Here is a 23,989-nt window from a genome sequence, read left to right as displayed (position 1 = left end):
TAATAATTGTAGCGATAGCCAATCAAGTGAGAAAACCATTTACCTCTTGTACTTACTCACTTATGTGCACAAAAACAACTCAATATATATCAAGAAAGAACGCAAAACAATCAACTAAGGAACGTGGTACAGCACGCTCAATTGATTACACGCGCAGTGCGGTGCTGGTAATCAATTCCAACGTCTGTACCAGAAAACGCTGAACGGTGATTATGTATAGTGACGCTGGTCACGAGTTACATATATTCAACGTAAATAAAATGACGACTATAACACCTCCCCGATAATTTTTATACACAAAGAAAAAATGAACAAGACACCGAATTAAACAATAAAACTCAAATTCGGAAACGAGCCGGAGGTCTGCGGCGACGGCTCGACCTTCGTGGGTTGTGTGGCCCGAATTTCGGTACAGTCGGTGTGTCGTCCGAATCCGTTCGAGCTGAGGTGGAGACAGGGGAGGAGTCGACTGTTGGTGCAGGAGTTTCTCCCGGCTCCTGGTCCTTCGATGATGCATAGCGAGGTTGCAGTTGGTCCATATGGCGCCTCCACGTCGGACCATGCGGCAGCAGACGTACCAGGAAGATTCGGCTACCCTGTCGCTTAATCACCTCGGCTGGAACCCAACGAGGATCCTGGCTCCGTCGTGGAGTGAAAGATAGCGCGTAACAGGGATCTCCCGGTTTGAAATGTGGTTTTGTACCTTCGGAGGCGTCCGTGATGTGAGGGTTTCGTCGGGGTACCACTTGAGACGGTGTGGGGAGAAGCGTGTCGATCTTGGTTCGAATCTGACGATTGTTGAGTAATTGGCTTGGAGAGTAGCCACTCGGAGTTGGCGTGCGTCGATACTGCTGTAGGAATTCCAAGACGGCCTGCTTCGGGGGTAGGGCAGATTTGCGAAGTGCTTGCTTGAACGTACGTACGAGGCGCTCCGCCACTCCATTGGTTTCCGGATGGTAAGGGACACCCGTGATGTGTACCATACCCCTCTCCTTACAGAAAGTTTGAAATTTTGTGGATTTAAAAGTAGTAGCATTATCGGTAACTATAGTATGGGGATAGCCGAAATGAGCAAAATCTTCTTCTAGTAGGTTCTTCTTCTTCTCTCGTATTGTCGCTATATGTCAGGGCATCCGTTGGTTAGCCACTGCCTGGTGTCGTCATCGATGGAAATTAGGCCTTCCATACCATGGGGTGGTCTATATAGCCGGCAATCCTTGATAATGTGGGCTGCCGTCTGCATTTTGCCACACTCACAAGCAGCACTCTCTGCCAAGCCCCAGCGCAACATGTCTGCACCATAGCGTCCAACACCAGTGAGCAAACGGTTACGCCTTGATGAGGCAAGTCTAGAGAGGCCATGACCCAGCTGGTTTTCGGACGGGGATCTGAATACTTGGCGAAGTGGGGACGTGCTGCTTAACCATTGTTCACACCACGCCGCGTGGCACCACTGTTTGCTAGGGCTTCCACCAGAGGCTGCCAGAAGGTCTTGTGCAGCGCGTACAAATGGCTTTCTTTCTAGTAGGTTGATAGTAGGCTAGTTGTTGACGATAAGGAAGTAGTAGCATGAATACATGGGTATTTAGAAAAAGCATCAATGCTGAGTAACCAATGGTAACCCATGAATTCTACCGCATGATCTATGTGTAAGCGACTACACGGTGCTTCTGGAACCGTCCATGATTGGACCTGGGTTTTAGATTGCGGTTGATATTCGCCACAGGTACTGCACTTGTAACAAAGTTCCGTTATGTCTCGATCGATGTTTGGCCAGTAGACGGACGTTCTTGCCAACTGCTTCATTCTCTCAATGCCGAAATGTCCCTCATGATGCAATTGAAGGACGGAAGGACGAAGTTTGGACGGGATGACCACTCTGGAACCGTAAAGTAGACATCCGTAACAAGTAGAAAGAGAGTCTGCGTACTTACGAAACGGTTCGACCGGGTCTTGTGGAGAAGACTTGGCCGGCCATCCTTCATGAATGAAACGCATTACCGTGGAAATGGTAGGATCTTTAGAAGATTCTTTACGCAGTGAGGCGGCATTTGGGGTCTGGACCTGCAAATCCAAAGCATCGATAGCGCAGACGATATCAATGTCATCCCCACTTTCCTCTTCATCGAATACTTTATCCCTTCCTGCTGGTAAGCGACTCAAAGCATCAACGTTTTGATGATTCTTCGTCTTCCTGTACTAAATAGTGTATATAAATTGCGACAAAAAGAGTGCCCAACGAGCCAAACGATTTGCTGCCAAAGAAGGTGTCGATTTGGTCGGGCCAAAAAGACTAAGCAATGGTTTATGATCTGTGACCAAAATGAATGATCTACCAAAAAGATATTGATAGAATTTCTTTAGCGCAAAAATTATCGACAAAGCCTCTTTTTGGATTTGGCTATAGTTTCTCTGCGAAGCTGTTAATATCTTTGAAACGTTTGCTATAGGCCGTTCTGTGCCATCTGGGTAACGGTGAAACAAAGTAGCACCGATGCCCACACTAGAAGCATCACATGCGATACCTACCGGAAGTGACGCATTGAAATGTGTAAGAACCTCATCAGTAGAAAGATAATGCTTCAGCTGAACAAAAGAGTTTTCCTCTTGTTTTCCCCATCTCCAAGGAATGTCCTTTTTTGTGAGATGGTATAGTGGTTCTGCTACAGTAGAAGTGTTCAACGGTAGAAACTTCGAGTAAAATTGTAAGGAACCTAAAAATGAACGAAGAGAAGATACGTCAGTGGGGGCAGACATCTCCAGTATGGCGTTTACCTTAGGACCTTTGGAGATGCCCTGCCTGGACAAAATGTGTCCGAGATACTCTACCTGAGGTTGTGCAAACTTACACTTGTCTTTCCTACACCTCAGGCCTTTTGAGTGAAGTCGATCGAGGAGCCGTCTAAGATTCTGGAGATGCACTTCAGCAGTAGTGCCACTGACAAGAATGTCGTCTAGGTAGACTGCGACCCCTGGAAGGTCGGCTGTAAGGTCGTCCATGATCTTCTGAAAATAACCTGGAGCAGAAGATATGCTAAAAGGTAAAACATTTTGTAAAAGTACGCCACGGTGAGTGCTTAATCCGAGTCGTTTTCGACTGTCAGGACCAAGTCGAATCTGATTGTAGGCATCAGCCAAGTCTATCTTGCTGAAACCATTACCACCACCCAACTTTTGCATTAAGTCTTCTGGTGAGGGTAACGATAGGTCTCCAGGGAAGGGTTCACGGTGACTGAATAATCGCCACATATGCGTAACTTGGCCTTCGCTTCTGAAGAGTTTGAAGGCTTACGGACTGGAACAACCGGTGTGCCCCAATCGCAAAACTGAACTGCTGTCCATACACCACGTGCAATACCCGAATCATAGGCTTGTGCTAAGTCCTCCTTTAGCGCGAAAGGTACAGGCCTAGGTTTGAGAAAAACAGGTTTAGCATCAGACTTAAAATCTATGTCTAGTTCATAATCTCGTAAGCACCCGAGTTCAGGCTTAAAAACATCTTTGAACTCGTCACATAAGAGGGAGCATGCTTTCTCCAGACTCTTATCAGGCTTGTCGTATGACTGGATACTCTGTAAAGTAGAATAGTTAGACAGAAAGAATTTATCGATAGAAATTCCTAAAGACGAGATTGCATCACGACCTAGCAAGTTTAGTCCTTTGACTGTCGTGACTACAAAAGAAATATTATCTGACCTTCCCGTGGAAGGACAAGTTACCTGGGCCGTGAAAGAACCCGTGATTGGTACTAGATGCTTGGTAGCAGATTGAAACTGCGACACTGGTGCTTGCAATTGAGGTGCGCCTACCCGAGTCCAGACGTCGCTGGAAAGGAAATTTCCATTTGTAGCAGTGTCCAGTTCTAAGTGTGTGGTTGCCGAATTAATGGAGATCTGTACTTCCAACTTTGAATTTCGAGGTTTTCTGCAAGAACTAGAAAGCATGTTAATTTCCTCGATACAATTTACCTTAGAAGGTTTGAACTGTCTAGCTTTCTTTCGACAAACACTCTGTAAGTGTCCCGTAATATTGCAGAAATGGCAGGTGGCTTTCTTAAACCTACAGTCATTGGCGTTGTGGTTGGAATTACCACAGCGATAGCATTCTTTATTTTTAGAAGAAAAGAAAGTACCTGTAAGTTGCTAAGTTTTGGAGGTTTGCTGATGGTCCTTACTTTCGCAACTGGTGCTGGTGGAGTGCCGTAAACAGTTTCTTTGGCCGCCTTGGCTGCTTCTTCGGTTTCTGATGCAACCTCCACCGCACGTTTGAAAGTAAGTTCATCAGCTCTGATTTTGAATAACGCCTTAAGCACCGCCTCGTTACCTATCGAACAAATAAAACGAGTACGTAAAGCTTCGTCCAATGGATTTGAAATGGACGAGAAGTCACAGGTGGCAGCTGCCTGGCGTATGCGGATGGCTAGTTCTTGAGCTGTTTCACCTTCATTTCGCTGCTTGCGAGCTGCTTGCGCTTCATTTCGCTCCAGAAACGGAATCGCTCCCTCACGATAAAGCGTTTTGGGTCGAATTGTTGAGCCATGTAATTTGTAATTTCCGTCATGGTGAGATCGTTGACTTCCTTTGGGTTTGTTTCCTGCGCAGCCAAATTTGTTAAAATTTTGTAGATTGTAGGTGATTGATTGGTGAGAAAAACCTGTGGCATTTTGTCTTGTGCGACTGAATGTGCTGCTCTCTCTCTGTAGGTATCATGGCTGATACAGCCCTCGATGTACAATGATGTTCCAGTTTGATCGATCTCGTGCGTCTTGCCAAATTTTAGTAGGGTTTTTGATTTGTGGTTGAAAATTGTGCAAAAATGTGAATCTTTGAGCTCCTCTTGATCGTTTTCCTATTATTTTTCCACTTAAAGATAAATCTTCAAGTTCGCCTTTCCTTATGCTGTGACCCAAGAACTTCAGTTGCCGCATTTCTATAGATCTCATTATCTGCTGCTCCTGGCCCATCTGTTAGAGAACTGCTCTGTTGGTTCGAAAAGCTGTCCATGGAATTTTCAGAATTCTTCGGTAAAACCACATTTCTGCAGCTTCAAGCTTTTTTCGGGTTTTTGTTGTTAGCGTCCAAGTTTCACATCCGTACATCAAAATTGACCAAACAAAGCATTTTAACAAACGAATTTTTAAAGTTTTGGAGAGCTTTCGATCTTTAAAGATTTGTGTGCTGCTACAAAGAATGTGCTGCTACAAAGGTGTTAAACCTCTTCCAATAGTCTGCCCACAGTTCAGTGGTGGCATCGAACGTTACGAACTTAGGTAAAGATACCTGCTGTTGTATTGTTGTTGGTTGTGGTCTTGAAGTTTGGGCTCGCATTTCTCGTAGTTGCTCCATGAGTAGTTTCGTCTGATCTTGGTGACGTTGTTCTTGTTCTCGGTGACGTTCTTCTTGTCTGGCAATTTGCTCCTTCGTCTGGCGTTCTTGGTTGGCAATTTGTTGTTGCAGGACTTCGATCAGTTTCTCCATGTTTCTAAAATCCTGTAGAAATTCTGTAAAGATCCTGCCGGCGACGCCAGTTAAATGTCTGTTGTATTTCCAGACGTTTAATATAAAATAAACAATAATAATTGTAACGATAGCCAACCAAGTGAGAAAACCATTTACCTCTTGTTACTTACTCACTTATGTGCACAAAAACAACTCAATATATATCAAGAAAGAAACGCAAAACAATCAACTAAGGAACGTGGTACAGAACGCTCAATTGATTACACGCGCAGTGCGGTGGTAATCAATTCCAACGTCTGTACCAGAAAACGCTGAACGGTGATTATGTAGTAACGCTGGTCACGAGTTACATATATTCAACGTAAATAAAATGACGACTATAACACAAAGTAGGCACATGATCATAATTCCCAAAATATTTGGAGCAGGAGTGGATTCAGAGTGATGGAGAAGTCCAGAAAACCCGACTCCTCTGGTGTGCGAGCTACCTACACAAGGACTATTGCAGTTTTTTTAGGTGCCGACCGGAGTAGGCTATCCATTTGGAGATGCCCGCTCAAGGGAACTTTATGTCAACTGCAGTATTGGTCATATTGTGCTATTTTTCTCTGGCATCGTTGCTACTTTTTTGGATACCAATAACTTCTGCGCTTTTTTTTTTTTATACTAGGCTATTTGTAGAAATCTTTATCTTCAAACTGCGTATTCTTTGTTTTCAGAAGGTTATTTCTCTTAACAGCTTTCTATTTAGGCTACATGCTTTAGTTAGAGTTTAGATCACTAACGCAGGCCCAGCTACAGTAATCGATCGAGTGAAGTTTCGCTTGATGAAGCTTCAAGTTAGCTTACTCCAATGCTGATGAATGTAGAATTAATCTTAAAATTCATTTCTTCAGCACATCCCAACAGTTGAACCACTCAAGATGAATTCATACATTTTTTAACTTTAAATTTACGTGATGGTATTCAACTGCTTTGTGTACGCCAAGGCGAATATTCCCACAAATAATAATTAAACATCAAAAGTCAACAGTGAATCTTTTTACTTAGCCTACAGGTTGACTTGAAAGGACACTGGTTTGACATTGCTCCAAAACACGCGGCTGTGTTTGGGCAAGACGCTCAATTCTCATGCCATAATAATTGGGAATAGCTAACTCGATGACTACATGTCCCATCGCTGCTTCCAGCGGTGTATGTTTTATGTGTGATTTGTCGTTTACTAAGGTACTGTACATGTTGTCTCAATAGGCACAAAAATGGTTAAATAATGGTTAAGTAAGGCACATATTAGAATGAAACAATCGTTTATTTACATAAACATACAAAACTTTTATAACATCATGATTGCCAGACGGGTGTCAGCAGCGCATCCACGAATGCACAAATGAGTGAAGTTAACATAGCACACGGCTGTGGTAGCTGCAAGCATGCATCTTGCTAATCAGGTAACTCGCCTACTCGTGCACGTTTAAGCTGTAGGTTAATTTTCCAGTTCATTGATGTGCTGAAATATCGCATATTGCAGCTGGTGCTTTCTTTTCGTCACGGACACGTTTAATGGCAAAATAGAAATTCTTTCAAATGACAAAAAAGGAATTCATAACACGGATGGGCAAGATATACAGTAGCGGATCTCGGAATAGAATATTGAAAAGGGGCATCATGGTTTTGTCGAAGCACTGTAATTGATGATAGTTGATGCAAACGATGAACGCTAAATAGTGAGGTTAAAAGGACTGAACTGCATGCAAAGAAACCATTTTGGCACGATTTGCCCAAAGTGACAATTGGTATGACCGTTGCGCCTACCATTCGTGGTGACCGAACGTAACTGAGGCTACAATTGTCTGCCTACTAGTATTTACATGTAGGCTACTTCTGTATGTTCTCACCTAAGGTTTGTGAGAATGTTCACACGTAAATGGTCTGAAAATCGAAACATTACCGGTCGCACGGTTTCAGATATAGAATTGTGTCCTTTCTGTCATGTCACAAGACCAAGATTATTTGAAACACTATTCGCTTCTTAGAATATAAACCACTGTTCATTAACTAATACGTACTATACTTCTGGAATGAAAACGAATCAACGTGTGCGTAGGTTCCATCGAGAGTGCTTGCAATTTACGTCATGAAAAACCATTGTTTTTGTGACGCCGAAATTATTGTAGTGACAATCAGAAAAACTTTCATACTTAAAAGAACAGTGGTATCAAATTCAAATAGCTCTGAGGACCAAATGAATGCCGCAGGCGGGCCGCATATTTCAGACCCTTGCATTAGAATATGACATCTTCAATCTGTTACATTTATACCACCGCGATACGTCAAGTCAGTTCAGGGGCGAATTCAGCAAGTAGTTTTAGGGGGACAATTTCAACAAAACACGAGGCCAACTGCCCCATAGATCCGCTACTGCTGTGGTGTGCCACTTCTTAAAACTTTCGTCCATAAACTCTATGATTTCACGAAGATGAACCTTGACCGCAAACTTTGTAAATGTTTTTCGACACAGAACCAACTTTCACCGTAGTCATGGTTGTAGTCTGACCTGTCAGAGCTGAAAAAAAGTAAAGGTAGCCAATTTAGTTGGATGACAGGACAGAAGATGCGCTTGAAAGCATGCAACGAGTGCCAACAACGATATCGACTTGATGGACAAGCGAAAACTAAGCTGTTAATTTGCAGTTAGTATGAAGAAGTGCACAGATGAAATCGGCTAATTGCTTTTCAAAGTCGCCTGGCGAATTGGATAAGATGGATTTGGTCCACGATGTCTGCCGGTGTCACAGTAGGCCTACTTTTGATATCAACTTTAAACTGAGCACGAATGCATTGAAAATTAAATACTTGTTGAGGCAGAGTTGTTAAAGCGCAAGCATACCTTGTGTTTTTCCCATCAACCAGTTGTTGGTTTGGCGGGCTATGTCACGTGACACGTTCTCCTGCTCCCACTTTTCCAACCAAGAATGAAACGTGGCATGCAGTTTGGCAGCAAGTCGAGTTTGAGCCTAAAATTCGAAACCAAACATGAAACAAGTTTCTAGAACGTGATGTCAAGACGTAACAGAACAGAAAGAACGCTTACAACTTTCAAAACGGCTATCTTGAGCCATGATAAAATTAAACCACGCCCCATTAAAAGGAAAAGTTACTGAGATGATGTTAAGGTTTAAATTTTCAACTGTGGCTACATGTTCAATATCAAAGTGATTGCATACATTTCTTGCAGCATTGAAGCGCCCGGGCCGGAAACATATATCTTCGGTTCCAGGAACATAAGTGATCTTGTAGGATGCGGTCTGGACTTTGTTTTGCAACCCATTGTTGATGATCACATTCGGGTATTCATCCTCGTTGTGTTTAGCAGCTCTGCGCAAATGACTGGCGTTTCTGCAACAGCAAAAAATTCCCAACTTACTGATTTAATTGCTAACTTTTGCTCATGAATAACAAGATTTTTGTTAAAGTAGTATTAAAAAAACGTCCATTCAATGTTAAATAAACAGCAGTTTGTTTTCAAGTGACGTTGAAAGACACTGCGTACCTTTGCAGAAAAACAGGTTTTTCGTGAAGCCTTTCTTTCATTTGCGGAGTTATCTGGATGTCGTCTGCGCTGACGTAATGCTCGATATAATCGCTCCATTTAGATACTTCAATGACGTCAATGCCTTCTTCTTCGTCAGTGTCAAGCAATTCCATTGCGACATGGATCTGGCTTTGTTTCTAAAATAAAAAATTGAACGTTTCACGATCTATTTTCTTTTCAATGACCTAAAATCAGCAATGTACCCCAGACAGAAAACCAACCGTTTTACATTCATTGATTTAACCTCTGCAGACGCTGAATCAATGTAAAAAACGGTTGATTTGCTATCTGGGAATGGCACGGCACGTCACTCCGTTCGCTGCCTGCATATGCCCACCATCGTGATTTGCATTAATTATTTGCAAAAGTTTCGTGTTGCAAAATGACCGACAAAATACGAATGCAATTTTGTTGATTTTCAAACTGCTACTACTCAGACAGCAAATCAGTCATGTTTTACATTGATTCAACGTCTGCAGACGTAGTTTCCGTCTCATGCAACAAGTTCTGTAACAAACCTGGCTGACTATGATCTTGAAGCAATTCTCTTCGGTGGCCAAGTGCTCGGCCTTCCGCTGGTAGGCAGCTTCCAAGTTGCTCCTCCTTGACTGGGAGACGAACGGTCCTCCAGTGGACTGATTCTGTTCCTCGCTCTGATACAAGTCGAGCAAGCGCAGGCAGGTGTCGTCTCCCACGATGTGTTGAAGCTGTGGAGAAAAAATGCAATAAAAACCAGTCTAGCTTGCTTTTCTATAAACTTTATAATGCAGAGGTTACCTGTCTGACAATATTCTGTATGAGCCTGTCCATGGTGAAGGTGGGATAAGCGTGGATCGTGAACATTTCACGGAGCTGGTCTTCGTACTGTGGGCACTCCATGTTTCCGTCCAACAGGTTTCTGACCATATCGAGGAAAGCAGGGTAGAATTCATCGACCTCTATCTCATCTGTGAGAAAAAGGAAGTTGATCAATCAAAAAGAATGAAATTCGCATCACCGTGGCAAGGTTTCTGTTAAATGACAAAGAAAAGTCATACATGAGACGAGTTCAAATGAAATTTAGAAGCCAAGTAACGATGAAACTTACTCAGCTGACGCAATCGAAGCATCTCAGCAACAGTCTCTCCTTTCCTTTCTTTTTTGTCTTTCGCGTCTTCTTCAGCCAGTACTTCCGCTCGCCTGGGAGTAGAAGCAAGTTTAAAACAAAAATAGTAGTGTTTTAGATCGGTCAAACTCACCAGCGATTTACTGGGTCAATCTGACCAATGAGACATCTCAGCATGCAATTGTGTACTGTGTGTGTGTGTGTGTATGGCAACCGCATTCCGTTCGTTTACTCCTCATGCCAGTGGCCCCATTAACCGTTCCCTAGCAAGAAAGACGTGGTCGCGTCTCGACAGCCCTAAAGGAGCGTCGGGATTTTCCACGCAAAAACGCACATATGGAAAGTGGCATCTATCTTATTTCTAGTGTGATGCTAAAGATAACACTACAGTCACTACACACTTTATCATCAACGATTGTATAATCAACTGCAGTGCTCTTCAACAGGGGTTCCACAAAACATGTAGTAGACTAGTAGAGTACGGTGAGGGTTCCTCGCTTTTATGGAAACTGATATCTTGCTTCAGTATATTGATGCGTCATCTCAAATATTTTAATCAACGTGCCGCATCCACACTCCAAGTAAGCCAGTCAGTTAAAGAGGTTGAATGTAGTCAATAATACATTGTTCATTGTAATGTTACAAGAAAGCTGTTGTCTAAATTATTATAAAAAAAATCTAAACAAAGACAATGGCTGCGTCACCTTGATATGGTAAGAAGCCGTTCGCATAAAATGTGGTGCAAGCGAAAGAAAAGGTAGTAGTTGTTATTGCCGCAAAAGAGATGATACTGTCCTTCCTGTGAATGAAAAGTATCTTGAAAGAGAGGTTGCGACGTAACAAATATATTATACCTTTTGGCGTGAAAGTACCGATCAAGGTCGAAACAAAGCACTAACCACATTGTCATCAAATGAATATCCTCCTTGCATTTTGTGAGGCAGCTTTTTCCCGCTGGACTTTTCTTTAGATCCTTCCCCGTCAGTGTCATCTGCGAGAAAAATTGAACAAAAGAAAATAAGAAAAACATAAAAACGCTGCATAAAACTAAATTTCTTTGCCTTGAAATTATTGTCTATGAGCATATACGTGGCAGGAAATGATAAAATTGATCTACAACCTTCTTCCTCGTCATCTTCGTCGTCGCTTGGCTGATTACCACGAGGAGTAAAGTAAAGATCTGGAAGAAATTGATGCATAATCTGCCGAACTTTTTGCTTGTCATCCTTGTGTATTCCTGAAAATGTAGATAAACATGGCTTCAACTGAAAGCATAATGCATGCTTCGCAACCACCTTCTTCAATATCTTCCCAACTAGTTAAAATGACCCCAGACAGCAAATCAACAGTGTTTTACAACAGCAAATCAACTGTTTTTTACATTGATTCAACGTCTGCAAAACGTTGAATCAACGTAAAAAACAGTTTAGTTATTGTCTGGATTCATACCAATAAACATTAATGAAATCGAGTCAGTTTCTATACAAAGAGATACAAAGACAGACACATACCAACGTTTCAACTTATTCCTAAACGACTCAAGGTGCAACTCACCGCTTTGTCGCTTCACGTGATGGATGATCAAAGAAGCGGCGTCGTCCAAGATGCTTTTGTCGTCATACGTCACCGTCATGTGGGGACCAGTCACCGGCACGTTCGATCCGGTTTCAACCGCTTCTTGTCGCTGTGGAGACATTTTGTTAGTCGGAACAACACCGGTTGTTTTTTATCAAATTCCACTGAGTACAAGCTACAACTTCGGTGTGAGCAAGAGAAAGGGCTTTGTCCGTCTTCATCTACTTACAGAGTTACAGTAATTTAAATATTCAACCACCAGACGTTCAAATATGGATAGCATTTTTCAAAAATAATTCTTTGCAGTTTTTTCTAATGGCAGACCCAGCTAATTTGCACCACACTTTTTAGTTGAAAACTCAAACGCCGAAGACAATTTCCGGCGAGCCCTAACCATAACCAGAAGCAAAACAGCTATTAAAATAAAGTATTATCTGACGGCAAAAAGCTGTCTGTTTGACAACGGGGTTTCAATCAGAAGAAACTTTAAAAAAATTTTCTTCCAAAATATCCCAAGTTGTGAGCTATTCAGGAAGTAAGAATAAAGTAAATAATGGCAGGGCAAGGTGATGTAAGAGCTGTCCTTTTCTTTAATGATTAAGTTTCTTTACCTTTGACAACGCACTCACCTTTGACATTTGCTTTCTCACCTCGTCATAGAGAGTCTCTATTTCGTTGAGCAGGCTTTTCGATCTCAGGAACCGAGTGTCATTCGCTTTGAAGCTAATCCCCTGATGATCAAGTGACTTCAGGTAATACTTCTCGTTCTGAGTCCGCCAAATCTTGTTAAACTCGTGTTGGGCGCCTCTCCACTCGTCGTCCTTCATTTTGAGCCTGTTATTGGTCATCAAAAAGAAAACAGTATGTTTCCTGTCTGACGGGAAAATTGCATTTTTTTTTAAATCGTATGCCAATTGAATTACCTTTTGAGCACTAGAGGCACAGCAACGCTTGGGTTCTTTTTGAGTCCTTCGATGATGTCTGCTGCTTTATCTCCGTAGATACGGTGTACGGCTTTTCTTTGTGTGACCTTTGTGATGTATAATAGTAACTTATAGACTTGCGTGAAGCAAACAAGTGAAACAATTGCAAATGGAAGTGCAAAGTGGATATGAAAAGTATCGTGAATCTCCGAGCAGGAAATCATATTTTTAATGAGTTGGAACAAGGAAGTACCTCTGAAGTTCCACCTAGATAGTTATCAAGCCGGAACTTTGTCTTATCTTCATCTGTCATACGGGAAAGCTTCTTGTTCACGGCCTCCAGTGTCCGGATCGCTCCGAGATTGGTTTCAATAACAACATCTAGCTACGAAAAAAAAGAGTTAAATTCCTCCTGAAGAACAAAGTCTAGAGTCGCAATCTGGCGAGGAGCAACATTTTTGCACCTTACCTCGTATCGTTCATCCTCACACCGATAGATGTGCTCTTCAAAAGGGGTTTTCTTGGACGTCACAAATTGGGAATCTTCACTCCACGAAGGAAAGGACACCCACGTATCGTTGAGCACTTCCTGGCACAAACCGTCCCTGCCCGTGCAGCTCGGTTGTTGGAAGCTGGAAGGCAACGCCCTGTAGCTGGACCCAAGTCTCTTCAACGTCGTGTAGTCTAAAGGTTTGTAAAAACGATTACATTTAAACATGATGACAGATTTGATGTGGCTGATTTTTCTTCCATAGGGGGTGATAACTGGTTTACGGTAACTTGAGGGAGCTAAATCATAATCTGAGCACACATTTCTGAAGTTATATCAGGATTTTGGAGTATCAAAATTTCTGTTTTTGACAAAAGCTACATTTAAAGTTTATGTGCAATGTATTGTACAGTGTACATGCACTGTTGTACAAAGTGGTTTGTGGCAAAAACTACACTATATCAGTTATTATAATCTCTCCTCAATGCTACATCAAAACAAGTCTATGCAAGAACGAAACATTTTAATTGGTTCGCGTATTCTTTCATGGTAAAAAAACGGACTCGATTACCAATCTCCATCGCCATTCCTTCATGCTTTTCTTTCAACGCCTGTTGTTGGGGAAATGGTTCAATCTCGTTGTCCTTCTCTGAGGCGTGGCCGTCTTTGTATCCCAGGAATTGCTTGAAGCCAGCAAACAACTCACCGAATTTTCTATGAAAATAGATACAGTTTGATGCAACTCATAAGAGTTTAGTTCTTCAGCAGGAATGGTCAGTTTAGGCGTGAAGCTCATCCGATGACATACAAAGCACGAGGTGAGGTAAACGTCTCTCAACGTAAAAACAACGTCTGCAGTCGTTGAATCAATGTAAAAAACGACTGAATTGCTGTCCGGGGATGAACTCACTGCAGGAAAGGTTGGACTAGATGGACCACTTCAGCTTTGCCGACAACTTCGTTGTTGTAAAGTAAAATGCAACGCAAGAAGTTCTCGTACGCATCTTGACTTCGAAGTGCTTTGCGAACCTGATTACAGAAGGAATAGCATTGAACATCCGTAAATCTAGACGGAGCAATTACAATCCTAGCCAACGTTGCATAGGTTGTGGGCAGATATGCAATGACTGTTGCATTACAAATAGCTAAGCCTATTTGATAATGAAACTAACTTGCGTTTTTGTAATTTACGTAAAGCAACGTTAAAATGACGTTAAACGAGCAAGATTCGCTTACTGTTGGTAAGCTATTAGATGTCAGTTCAACTGCTAATAAAATAGTTGAAATAAAAAACGAACAGCGTAACCACAAAATGTGATGTCATTGGGTTGCAATGTCCAACGAACCTTGTCAAAGAAAGCAAACTCGCTCAACGTTCCATGCTTGGAAGCCTCAGCCAGGCTGACATCCTTCAGCGAGCAACTCTTGGCCCTCTGAAAACCACAACATGCATACGATTAAAGTTTGAAAAGACCTCGTTTTTAGTAACAATTATAATTATAACCATTGAGCAACATAATTGTTTCCACAAGCAAGTAGCGTTTTTAACAAAGATCAATGTTGAAGATACAGCTTCTTTTACTTGTTCAAAAACAGATAACCTTTGGTAAAATCATTAGAGAAATAAGCATAAAAATAATAATTTGTGTTTATTGTTCATGCAACATACTTTGACGGTTGAGGTATGAGAAGACTGCTGGGTTGGTCTTTTTACGTTCTGGTGCGAACTGGAGCGGGGCTTGTTGTTGGTGTGCGTTGGCGCTTTCTTGACTGTGGATCCGTGGTCGTTCTGCACGCTGTCAGCTTTCAACGAAGGAGATGATGCAGCAGCAGGTTGGGCAGTGACCTTCAGAGGATAAGACTGATTGAAGGTTTGTTTAAGTTTGGAGTGACTTGGGATTTTTTAGAGCTTAATTGTAGCCATGTGACAAAGTGAGTTTGGAATAAGGTAGTGACAGAAAAAATGAGAAAAGACCTGAGAAAACGTGGAAAGAAACTGTGAAGGAAGACCTGACAAAAGAAATTAGAAGATGCCCAAGATAGAGAGAGACGGAGTCACTGCAGACAACTGGTCAACCCTGAAGTTTTAGGATGAAAACCAGGCTTCTTTGAAGAAAAATGGAGAGATAGAGAGAGATTTCCAGCAGTTTTACACACTGCACGCGCCAAACGTTGAACTACTATTGCTTGACCTTCTACTCATTTATTAGAACAATTAAAACGCTCTAAACTAAAGTTGTCGTCTTCTAATAATTAAACCCACACTTTTCAAACTGTTGCGCAACATACGAAGACTCGAAGAGCACGAACAAGGTAGAACTTTAGAAGACTGTTATGCTGATTTGGTGCAATTGAAATCAACAGTTATTAATAAATGCACAGTTGCACACGCTATATTGATCTTACGTGAGCAATGGTGGAAGCCATACTGGCACTAACAGCTCCGCCCGCATCTGGTAGAAACTGACCGAATTCTCTCAGCAAATCTTCGTCATTTTGAAATAACCTGGCGACCTGAGAATCATACAATGCAAGAGTAACATAACCACTGCAGACAAGTGGGGTCGTTTCTAAACTCCAGTTCTCGCTGTAAGAATGTGAATGGTGAATACTTTACTTTCCTATAACGATAATGCTATGAAGTAGAATGAAGCCTACTGTATAAATGTTTGGCTTTTTGCTAACTAACACACCGGAAAAGTTCCCTTTCGCATGATCCCGTTCAAAAATTGAGCAACTTCAGTTTGAGTAGAAAAAAGAAAACTGAGTTAAGGCAGAACAACTGCTGGCAGGAGACCCTGCAAAATCGAAGAGAATGCGGTGACTTCTAATATGATGAAATTTCATTTTTACTTGAGAGTAGACTTCAGACTCGGAAAGAGAAGGGATGTAGGCTCCATTAGAATCCTTTACGTTCCTCTGTTCCTTCTGGTACTTGTGCAAAATCTCGAGGAACGCTTTGTAGATGTCCGGCTGCCCTTGAAATCGATTCTATACAAAGCAGACAACAAGAATTGTCAGGGCTGCCAAACTATTCTCAGTTTGTTTTGATACAAACACTAGGTGGTTATGGTCATAATACGAGAAAAACTTTCCGACAGTTAGGTTAGAATTCACAGCAACCTCAAAAGTACCTTTATCTTGTTCACGTAGTTGATAGCGTGGTTGAACTCCACAGGCTGGCCCCCAGAACCATTTGCTTGTGGCGGGTTGATTAACCCTCCAGCGGGCGGGTGTGCATTGCTGGCGGTGTTCGTGTTCAAACCTTTCGAAATTCAACAACGATTAGGCGAGCAAAGCTACATTTTCCATCAAAAACTTCAATAAAATTAATTAGTTTCCATGGTCTGTTGTGTTCTTGAAGGTTACATTTTCAAAAATACAATAACGTCATTCTGATTGTCTGACGCTCGCTGTGTATTGCTTCAACCTGCAACTTGATTCTACTGTGGCCAATTCCAAATATGTAACTTTTCTGCTATATCGTTCATAGTTTAATAACCTAGGTCATGACTTTATAATTAGCTGGGTAGATTTAATGAATAAAAATTGCTTTTCTATACATGCATAACGTCTTACATTGATTTTGCCGCTTTCAAACATATCAACTTAAAATTTCAGACAAATATGCAAAAATTCTTAAATACGAAGCCAATTGGTTAAATTTTAACCAACATTTCGATCAGAAACCTGCTATATTATAGAGTTAATTAAAAATGATGAGTCAAAGACGTCAATAAAAACTGAAAAGGACAATAAGAGCTGTACTTGGTCCTGACGTAATTGGTATGTTGGCCAACGTCTGCGCTGCTGGAAACAATGCAGGAAGAGCTTGACTCGCCCCTGATGTGGGGTTGGGACCAGGAGATGAGCGATGAGTTGGTTGGGGAATTGGCAGGGTGGTTGCAAACTTTCCGTGAGGGGTGTGAACCTGATAAAAAGGAATGTAGTTAGGTATGACACAGGGAATTGAACAAAAAAATTTAAGGATGTTTTCGGCAAATTTCTGTTGCGGTAAAAAACTAACTGCATGGAGGCGTAAGCAATGTGTTTTAGAATATTTGTCAAACATGACAGACTGCAGAAAACTGCACCAATCTTTATAGTAAAATAAAGAAATAAACATCCAAGAAGCTACAACATTGATATGCTTTCATCACTTTTACATTTACAGCCATATCTATGACACTGTCTGCTTTGCAAAGCGCTGAAGAGCAACGCATTCTGCGATGGATAAAGCGCTATATAAAAAAACAACCGTTATTATTATATCTGTATTCTATACACATGTCAAAATGAGTAAAAAAGTATGTATTCAAACACTTTATTATTTTACAAGTTAAATTGGTTTACCTGTATGGTTGTAGCCTGCTGGCTGTGTTCACGTAAGTTTCCAAGCGGATGAATGGTCTGTGATACCATGTTAGGGCCAGTCACGCTCACTTGATCATTCGCTGATACCTGACAAAGCACATATTTGAAAGTAGACCAAGAAAAAATATATTTTATGCATGACACTAGCAAGGTATTTTTTGAAACAGAGCTCTGTATATAGTACAAGTGCAGAAGCAAACGTCATTCAGAAACTCACAGCTAACCTAAAACTATCAATTCTATTCACCTAAAGCTTCTGTAGCATAACAATAGATTAAGGAAAGTTTATGTATATTTAGTTGATTTACATGACTATTTCTCCATAACAGCTAACTGATATTTGAATTTTGGCAATGTTATTGGTTCTTTTTCGAGTTTTGTAGTTGTGTTAGTTTGCAAACGTACAGTTTGCTTCACACCCACACTACTTTTATCCATGTTTATGCCTAACAAGGTCCTGTCTGTTAACACCATTGAATAGTATGCTATTATATCACATATCCTAGTTGGTACTTTTTTATTCAAGGTACAATAAAATCTTTCATGTCAATTTAAAGCATGCAACTTGTTAGCAAGAGCATATCAGATTTCTACACATACTTCTATTTTATATCCAGGTGGAAGAAAGGTGTTGAATCCAACGATGAGATCTGGGTGGCCATTGAAGAGATGAGACACTCTTGCGATTACCCCAGGAGTATCAATGCTGATAGATAAAGAACATTATAAATATCAGAACTTTTATATGCTATGGAAGTTATGAGCAATATTAGCACAGACTGATTACAATTCAGTTGCATTTTTATAATCCCACGCAACTCGGAAATTTGGAGAAGGTTTTTAAAGATGTAACGGCCTACAGTTAAAAAAAGTCATTACAATTCGACATTCTGAATCCATACAACGATCATACTAGAGTTTGATGCAAAAAGGTGCAAGTCAAGCATACATCGTGCTGATAAAGTAATGTTATCATATATTTAACACAAGAAAATTAAAACATATTTTATAAGCTACCTTTGTGACTTGAATTCCTTCATTATATCTAGGAAGTCATTGTAAACTTGAGGTTGATTGCCAAATTGAAATTTGACTTGATCAAGATAAGACAAAGCATCTTCTACCTGGAGTAGCATTGCACATTGATTAAACTTCACTCAAAATGCTTACGAGTTTTCCATGTAAAACCTATGCTCCTATAAGAATTGTTATGGGGACAGTAGGAAACACTCATGAATCCTGATGCAGTATCAATTTTAGCACTGCACCCTTAATAGATTGGTCAAAAAATGTGCTCAACTTGTAGAAAACCCTACATATTATATAGTATATATATATCATACCTTTGGAAGGAGTATGAAAATTGCAATCAAAATATGGTACATAAATAGATAAAAAACGTTTCTGTAAAGAAAATGTCAAAGAAATGCAAAAGTTTTTCCATTTTTACCACCGATAAAAAATTCAATAAGTCTCAAGAGAGAACTTATATCATTTCTAACTTTTTGCTGGCATTGTCGCCATCCCTTACCCATATAATGATGAGAGATTTTCTTCGACAGGTGTATACAGGGATATCTATAACTACGGGATTGGAAACTCTGTGGAACTGAAAACACTTTTATACACCAGTAGGGTCACTGTTCTTTGCGTCGCTGTGATAAAGGTTTATATAAGTTGACTTTAAAAATAGCAAGTAGTAAACAGACAAGGAAAAGTGTAACAATCAATGCACCTGCCGTAAACTGTAAAATATACAGTATACACTTGCCTTGTTTGTTTAATGTGTTTGCATTCCATTTGTGCAATCCTGTTGTATTTCGTTTGCTGCTAAATAATTCATATAATTTCAAAACCGAGTATTAGTTTTAGTTCTTATGACATCTTAAACTTATTGATTTCGTACTGGGTTGGTCTGTGAATAAGTTTATCATAAAAGCCTACGACAACACATTTCCCTGATTGTTGAACACTCCTTCGTTTACTTCTGATCCGGTTTGCTATACGCAAAATTATCGGCCACCCCCACTAGTGGGGAACAAACCGACGATGGATTATGATGATGATGATGAAAATGTTGAAGAACAACAGGGAATTTTTGGATTCTTTGCATTTACTCATTTTTTGGATTCGTGGTTTTAAACTTTTATACATCAAATAAGTTTTGGTGTAAGTGTATATTTTATATTGTTATTGCGAAATTGAATTTTATACATTCTTTAGTTGATACAGTGTTTCATTTTAATAATTCTTCTGTAGTCATAGTAATATGTTGACCCTACTGATGTATAGCACTAAAAAGAGTTTCCAATCCCGGAATGGCCCGTTTCGGTGAGTCCGATCCCTTAACGGGGGATTTTTTCAAATTTTTTTTTAATTATTGGGTATCGTAGCCTAATTATCATTGCCGTTTTAGGGTTAGGGGTTAGAGGTTAGGAACTCACCGAATCGGACTCACCGAATAGTAGCAGACCCTCCAATCCCGTAGTTATAGATATCCCTGGTGCAGGCCTCGAAATTCGTTTTTGTCGACGGCGGACAAACGTGTCCAGTCTGAGCAGCTATTTCGGCGGACAAATTAAGTCTTACGGCGGACACGCCAGTTTTAGCGTCGATTGTCATGTTTAATCACTTCATCTTGATAATTCTTCGCCATTCGAAAACTATAGCTACTGTTTAGAAGGCTTTCCAAAATTTCAGCGAAGTCACTCTGAAAGGCTTTCATCAGACCAACGACGTGCGCTTGAAGAGTCAAATCGCCGTGTAAATGCTTAATACGCCGCATAACTGATTAACTTCCACCGAAAGAGGTCGTGTGGCTTCTTGCGTCACAATGCTCTGGGCACAAGTCGGAAAACTTCTACACTAACACCACTATTTTCTGCTGTGCAAAGTTTCATTGGGCTTTTTCTTTAGGTTTATTTTTGCGTGTCTTGTGAGCAAAAGTGAATTTTCTCTGGGCGTTTTCTTTCTTACTGTAATACCAAAACTTAACAAATTTTGCTGCATCTTGCTGTAATAGCCTACTGGTACATATAATCTAATTTTGTAACCAACCTTGCGTTATCAATATTACTAGATCAAAGCCAGACATTGTGACGTAAGACTTGAACTAAGTTGCGCGTGATTAGTGTAGAAGTACTGGTATTCCCATCGATTCTTAGCGAAGAATTCGCCTTTGTTACGCTGATTCAATCTCATCAATCGTTGAAGCAACGCAAAAATCGAAAGTTTTCCTTCTTGAATGGAAGCTAGGAGATACAATATTCACATTTTCTAGATGCGCGGGAAATTATATTCTCGCAAGAATTGTTTGTGCTATGCAATGACGATTTGTATCGGTAGTTCCTGTGTTATTTCTCGGCGGACAAATATGACCGATCTAGAGGGTACTTCCCGCGGACATTACATGCTGTGACGGCGGACATGTCCGCCGTGAATTTCGAGGCCTGCTGGTGTATATTTAAAAAATAGATGAATTTTGAATTTATGCAAAGTAGGCTACTAGAAAAATTTGATATACTGTATATATTTACAATCGTTTTTTATTTTTAAGTGAAACTAGCCAGAAATAGCAAAAATCCTCTAATAGATCACTTCTCTCGTAGGCCTACGCATTGATTATGCCTGCAAAATTTCATGTCATTCTGAGAACAAATAAATGAGTAGTTGAAAACATCAAAAAATGACTTTCTAAGAAAACAGCATTTGAAAACACCCATTAAAATGATTAAATCACAAGCAACATTACTCAAATTTATCACTGTAAGTTTTAACACACAAAGACATTGAATTTAGAGTCAAAATTTTACCATATTCAAAATCCTGATGAAATTTACTGCTTTTCAGATACAAAAAAAAAAATTATTTCCATCAGGATTGTTCCCTTAATTTCATTTCTATTAGATTGTTTTGCATTGCATTTTGAAAGTAGACAAATGCATGTTAATATATATTTTATTTTGAACCTGCTTTTACATCTAAAGTCAGTACACTGCTTTTTAAACTACAATTTTGCAAATACCAAACATCAAAATAAGTGGGAATACAGCAAGGAAACAAGTTTCTGTACATGTATCTGTAAAATAAATTGATAGCACAACGGAACAAGAATTGTGCACAAGCACAAATATGATGGCCTACTCTCTTATTTCACATGATATCAATACGTGACCAATATTTACTAGATATGATCAATTATCATGCCAATTAAACAAATCATAATAATTACCTTGAGCTTCTGAAACTGGTGCTGTTGTTGTGTCTGCAACTGACTGGCAGACTGTGCATGGGCCCCCTGTTCATAGCTGATCAAACCAGCAGCTAGCACCTACAGACAAAGTCACAAAATAAATTTAGTGATTTTTGGATATGATGATAGATGCCTATCGAATTATTAAAATATTGGAATTTGCAACCAGGCAAAAGTAATGTATCGCGACACTTGTAAAATGTTGTTGAATACGACATTCACCACCATGCCTCATATAAAAAGTGAGTTGGATGTTCTGCTTGTTTACCATAGCCTCGTAAATACAAGGAATGATAAGCTGAATTTAACTTGCAAAGTTTTGGTTTATTTATCAAACAAATATTGAATATAAATAAACTGAGTTTCGCTTTTAGCAGCATGATTGTTAATTATTTCACAAGTGTAGATCAAACGTTTTTTTTAGCCTAACGGTGTGAGTTTATTGTGGTAAGAGTGGTTTATGAGCTTTTGGAATATTGTTCCCAAGTCAATCTAGTCATGTGCAAATGACCATTTGTTATGTGACAGAATTAGTCACAATCACTTTGTGACAGTGCCATAAATTAACAGTATTCTTTCCTAAACAAATTACTTTTAAGGTCTTCAAGAGCAGTTGATTTAGCATCAAACATTAAGTGGAAATTATCAAGTTGTGTATTTACCTGCGAAATGCCAGCTGTCTGTTTCTGAGAAAGCGCAGATGTTGTAGATGGAAGAGTAGTTGGAAATGAGTGGACATTGCTAGTTGAATGCTGAGCTGCAGCAGCACTTAATGGAGCAAGACTAATTGATGCATCACTGCATTATAAAAATTGTCATTAAAAATTGTGGTGCAAGAATGTAATCACTGAGGTACCATGTATCTTTATCAACCAGGATTACATTTTATACATAATATTAGACATGAAATGACATGTTATTTTGAAAGCAATACATAATAAATTTCATTTTAAACCACTTTTTTCTACCTTATAATTGTTCAAAATTCTCATCAAAATAGATTTAGTTGAACTGCATAATTAGGCTTATTGACATTTCAAAGTAAAACTAAAACCTCAATTGTTTTCACATAAAAACAAGGCAAATTTTTAATACGCTCCATCAAGTTTTTAAGCATTAACAAGTAATTTTAAACATGTAAATTTCTTTCAGTAAAAATGCCGAAAAAGATATTTAGTATTATAAGATTTTTCTTTTTTGTTTTATAGCAAAGTAACAAAACAATTTATGCTTTACAAAAGAAAAACTGTACAGTGTACACAAAATTTGCATTCAAATAATGGATATTTGCTATTAACTTTGCTATCAAACTAGATAACTGAAATGTAAGACATTGCTTTTTAAAATACTAATACAATGTGTTCAAAATAAACCAATCATGAAAAAAATAATGTATATAATATAGGCTAAATAATATATATTTTACAAGCTATGGAAGCCTAGTTATGTTTGATTCTAAACTTATGCCCGGAAAGCTTATACTGTAAAATTAAACACAAATCTGCAAAAAAATAATTTATAATATTTAGTTAACAAGAGAAAGCGAAAAAATATGATCAAATACTTTTGGTTGTCAATGTCATACTTACTGAAAAGCAGATGCACCAGGAAAGTGATGCTTTGGTCTGGAAGGAAATGATGCAGAAGATGTTTCATGTTGACCTTCAATAAATGTGTGAGCTGGTGGTACAGGAGGAGTAGCAACAGTAGGTGGTATCGGACGATGTGGAGGAAAGCGGTGCATTGGTTGGGTTGTACCAATGCCTTCTTCTTGTAGCTTATCAGACATTTTACAGTAACCTAATAATGCAAATATGCAGTGAAGCTATGATTTCTACTAAACAATACGCTAGTTAAGCCAACTTAAGTATCTGAAATAAATGACAAGTAGGTTAATTCATCCAAACTGACCGAAAATTAGAAGCGCGACAGCAGCAGTGGCCGAGTGGTTAGCGCGTTCGACTCCAACCACCTGTACTTGCTGTTGTTTCTTTGGGCAAGAAACTTTACGATAATTGCCTCTACCCAGTGATCAATTTCAAGTAATGGGTAGTACCAAATTTAAGTCAGAAGTAGAGTAGACAACCGAAAACAGACATTGCCGTCGGCTGCAGCGTGGGTCAGGTGTACGTCGGAAGGCGTACACCGATACATAGCGCTCAAGTCCGCTTTCACGCAATGCAGGATAAAGATATGAAAAACAAACAAACAAAAAGACC

At 39.8% G+C, this 23,989-nt stretch overlaps 1 protein-coding gene across 1 annotated transcript; it reads right to left on the bottom strand.

Annotated features, from left to right (window-relative positions):
- Positions 1-6,730: 6,730 nt before the first annotated feature.
- LOC145786337 (paired amphipathic helix protein Sin3a-like) lies at positions 6,731-23,637 on the bottom strand. Its single transcript, XM_082597976.1, has 29 exons — positions 23,360-23,637; positions 22,433-22,568; positions 21,750-21,848; positions 18,536-18,642; positions 18,119-18,224; positions 17,498-17,605; positions 16,913-17,075; positions 16,279-16,409; positions 15,998-16,135; positions 15,551-15,658; positions 14,814-14,990; positions 14,491-14,577; positions 14,055-14,173; positions 13,716-13,858; positions 13,124-13,338; positions 12,908-13,039; positions 12,655-12,761; positions 12,382-12,565; positions 11,711-11,840; positions 11,277-11,393; positions 11,056-11,147; positions 10,861-10,955; positions 10,139-10,230; positions 9,829-9,998; positions 9,570-9,758; positions 9,010-9,188; positions 8,684-8,855; positions 8,347-8,473; positions 6,731-8,022 (listed from the first exon to the last, which is right to left on the bottom strand). Exons 1-29 carry the CDS (start codon positions 23,557-23,559, stop codon positions 7,928-7,930), a joined length of 3,918 nt encoding a protein of 1,305 aa, XP_082454102.1. The 5' UTR covers positions 23,560-23,637; the 3' UTR covers positions 6,731-7,927.
- Positions 23,638-23,989: the final 352 nt, after the last annotated feature.

This window comes from Aplidium turbinatum, chromosome 17 (assembly GCF_918807975.1).
Source record: "Aplidium turbinatum chromosome 17, kaAplTurb1.1, whole genome shotgun sequence".
NCBI lineage: Eukaryota > Metazoa > Chordata > Ascidiacea > Aplousobranchia > Polyclinidae > Aplidium > Aplidium turbinatum.
Note: the sequence above shows the minus strand (reverse complement) of the source record. Positions and strands in the feature narration are given on the sequence as shown.

Bases quoted from the DNA above. Each gene is read 5' to 3' on its own strand.
- LOC145786337 (XM_082597976.1), bottom strand. From the start codon at position 23,559: ATGTCTGATAAGCTACAAGAAGAAGGCATTGGTACAACCCAACCAATG. The intron at 18,225-18,535 runs GTAGCTTATAAA...TTTATCTATCAG, and splicing joins AAGGAATTCAAGTCACAAAG to CATTGATACTCCTGGGGTAA. The intron at 12,762-12,907 runs GTACTTCCTTGT...TACATCACAAAG, and splicing joins ATCTAGGTGGAACTTCAGAG to GTCACACAAAGAAAAGCCGT.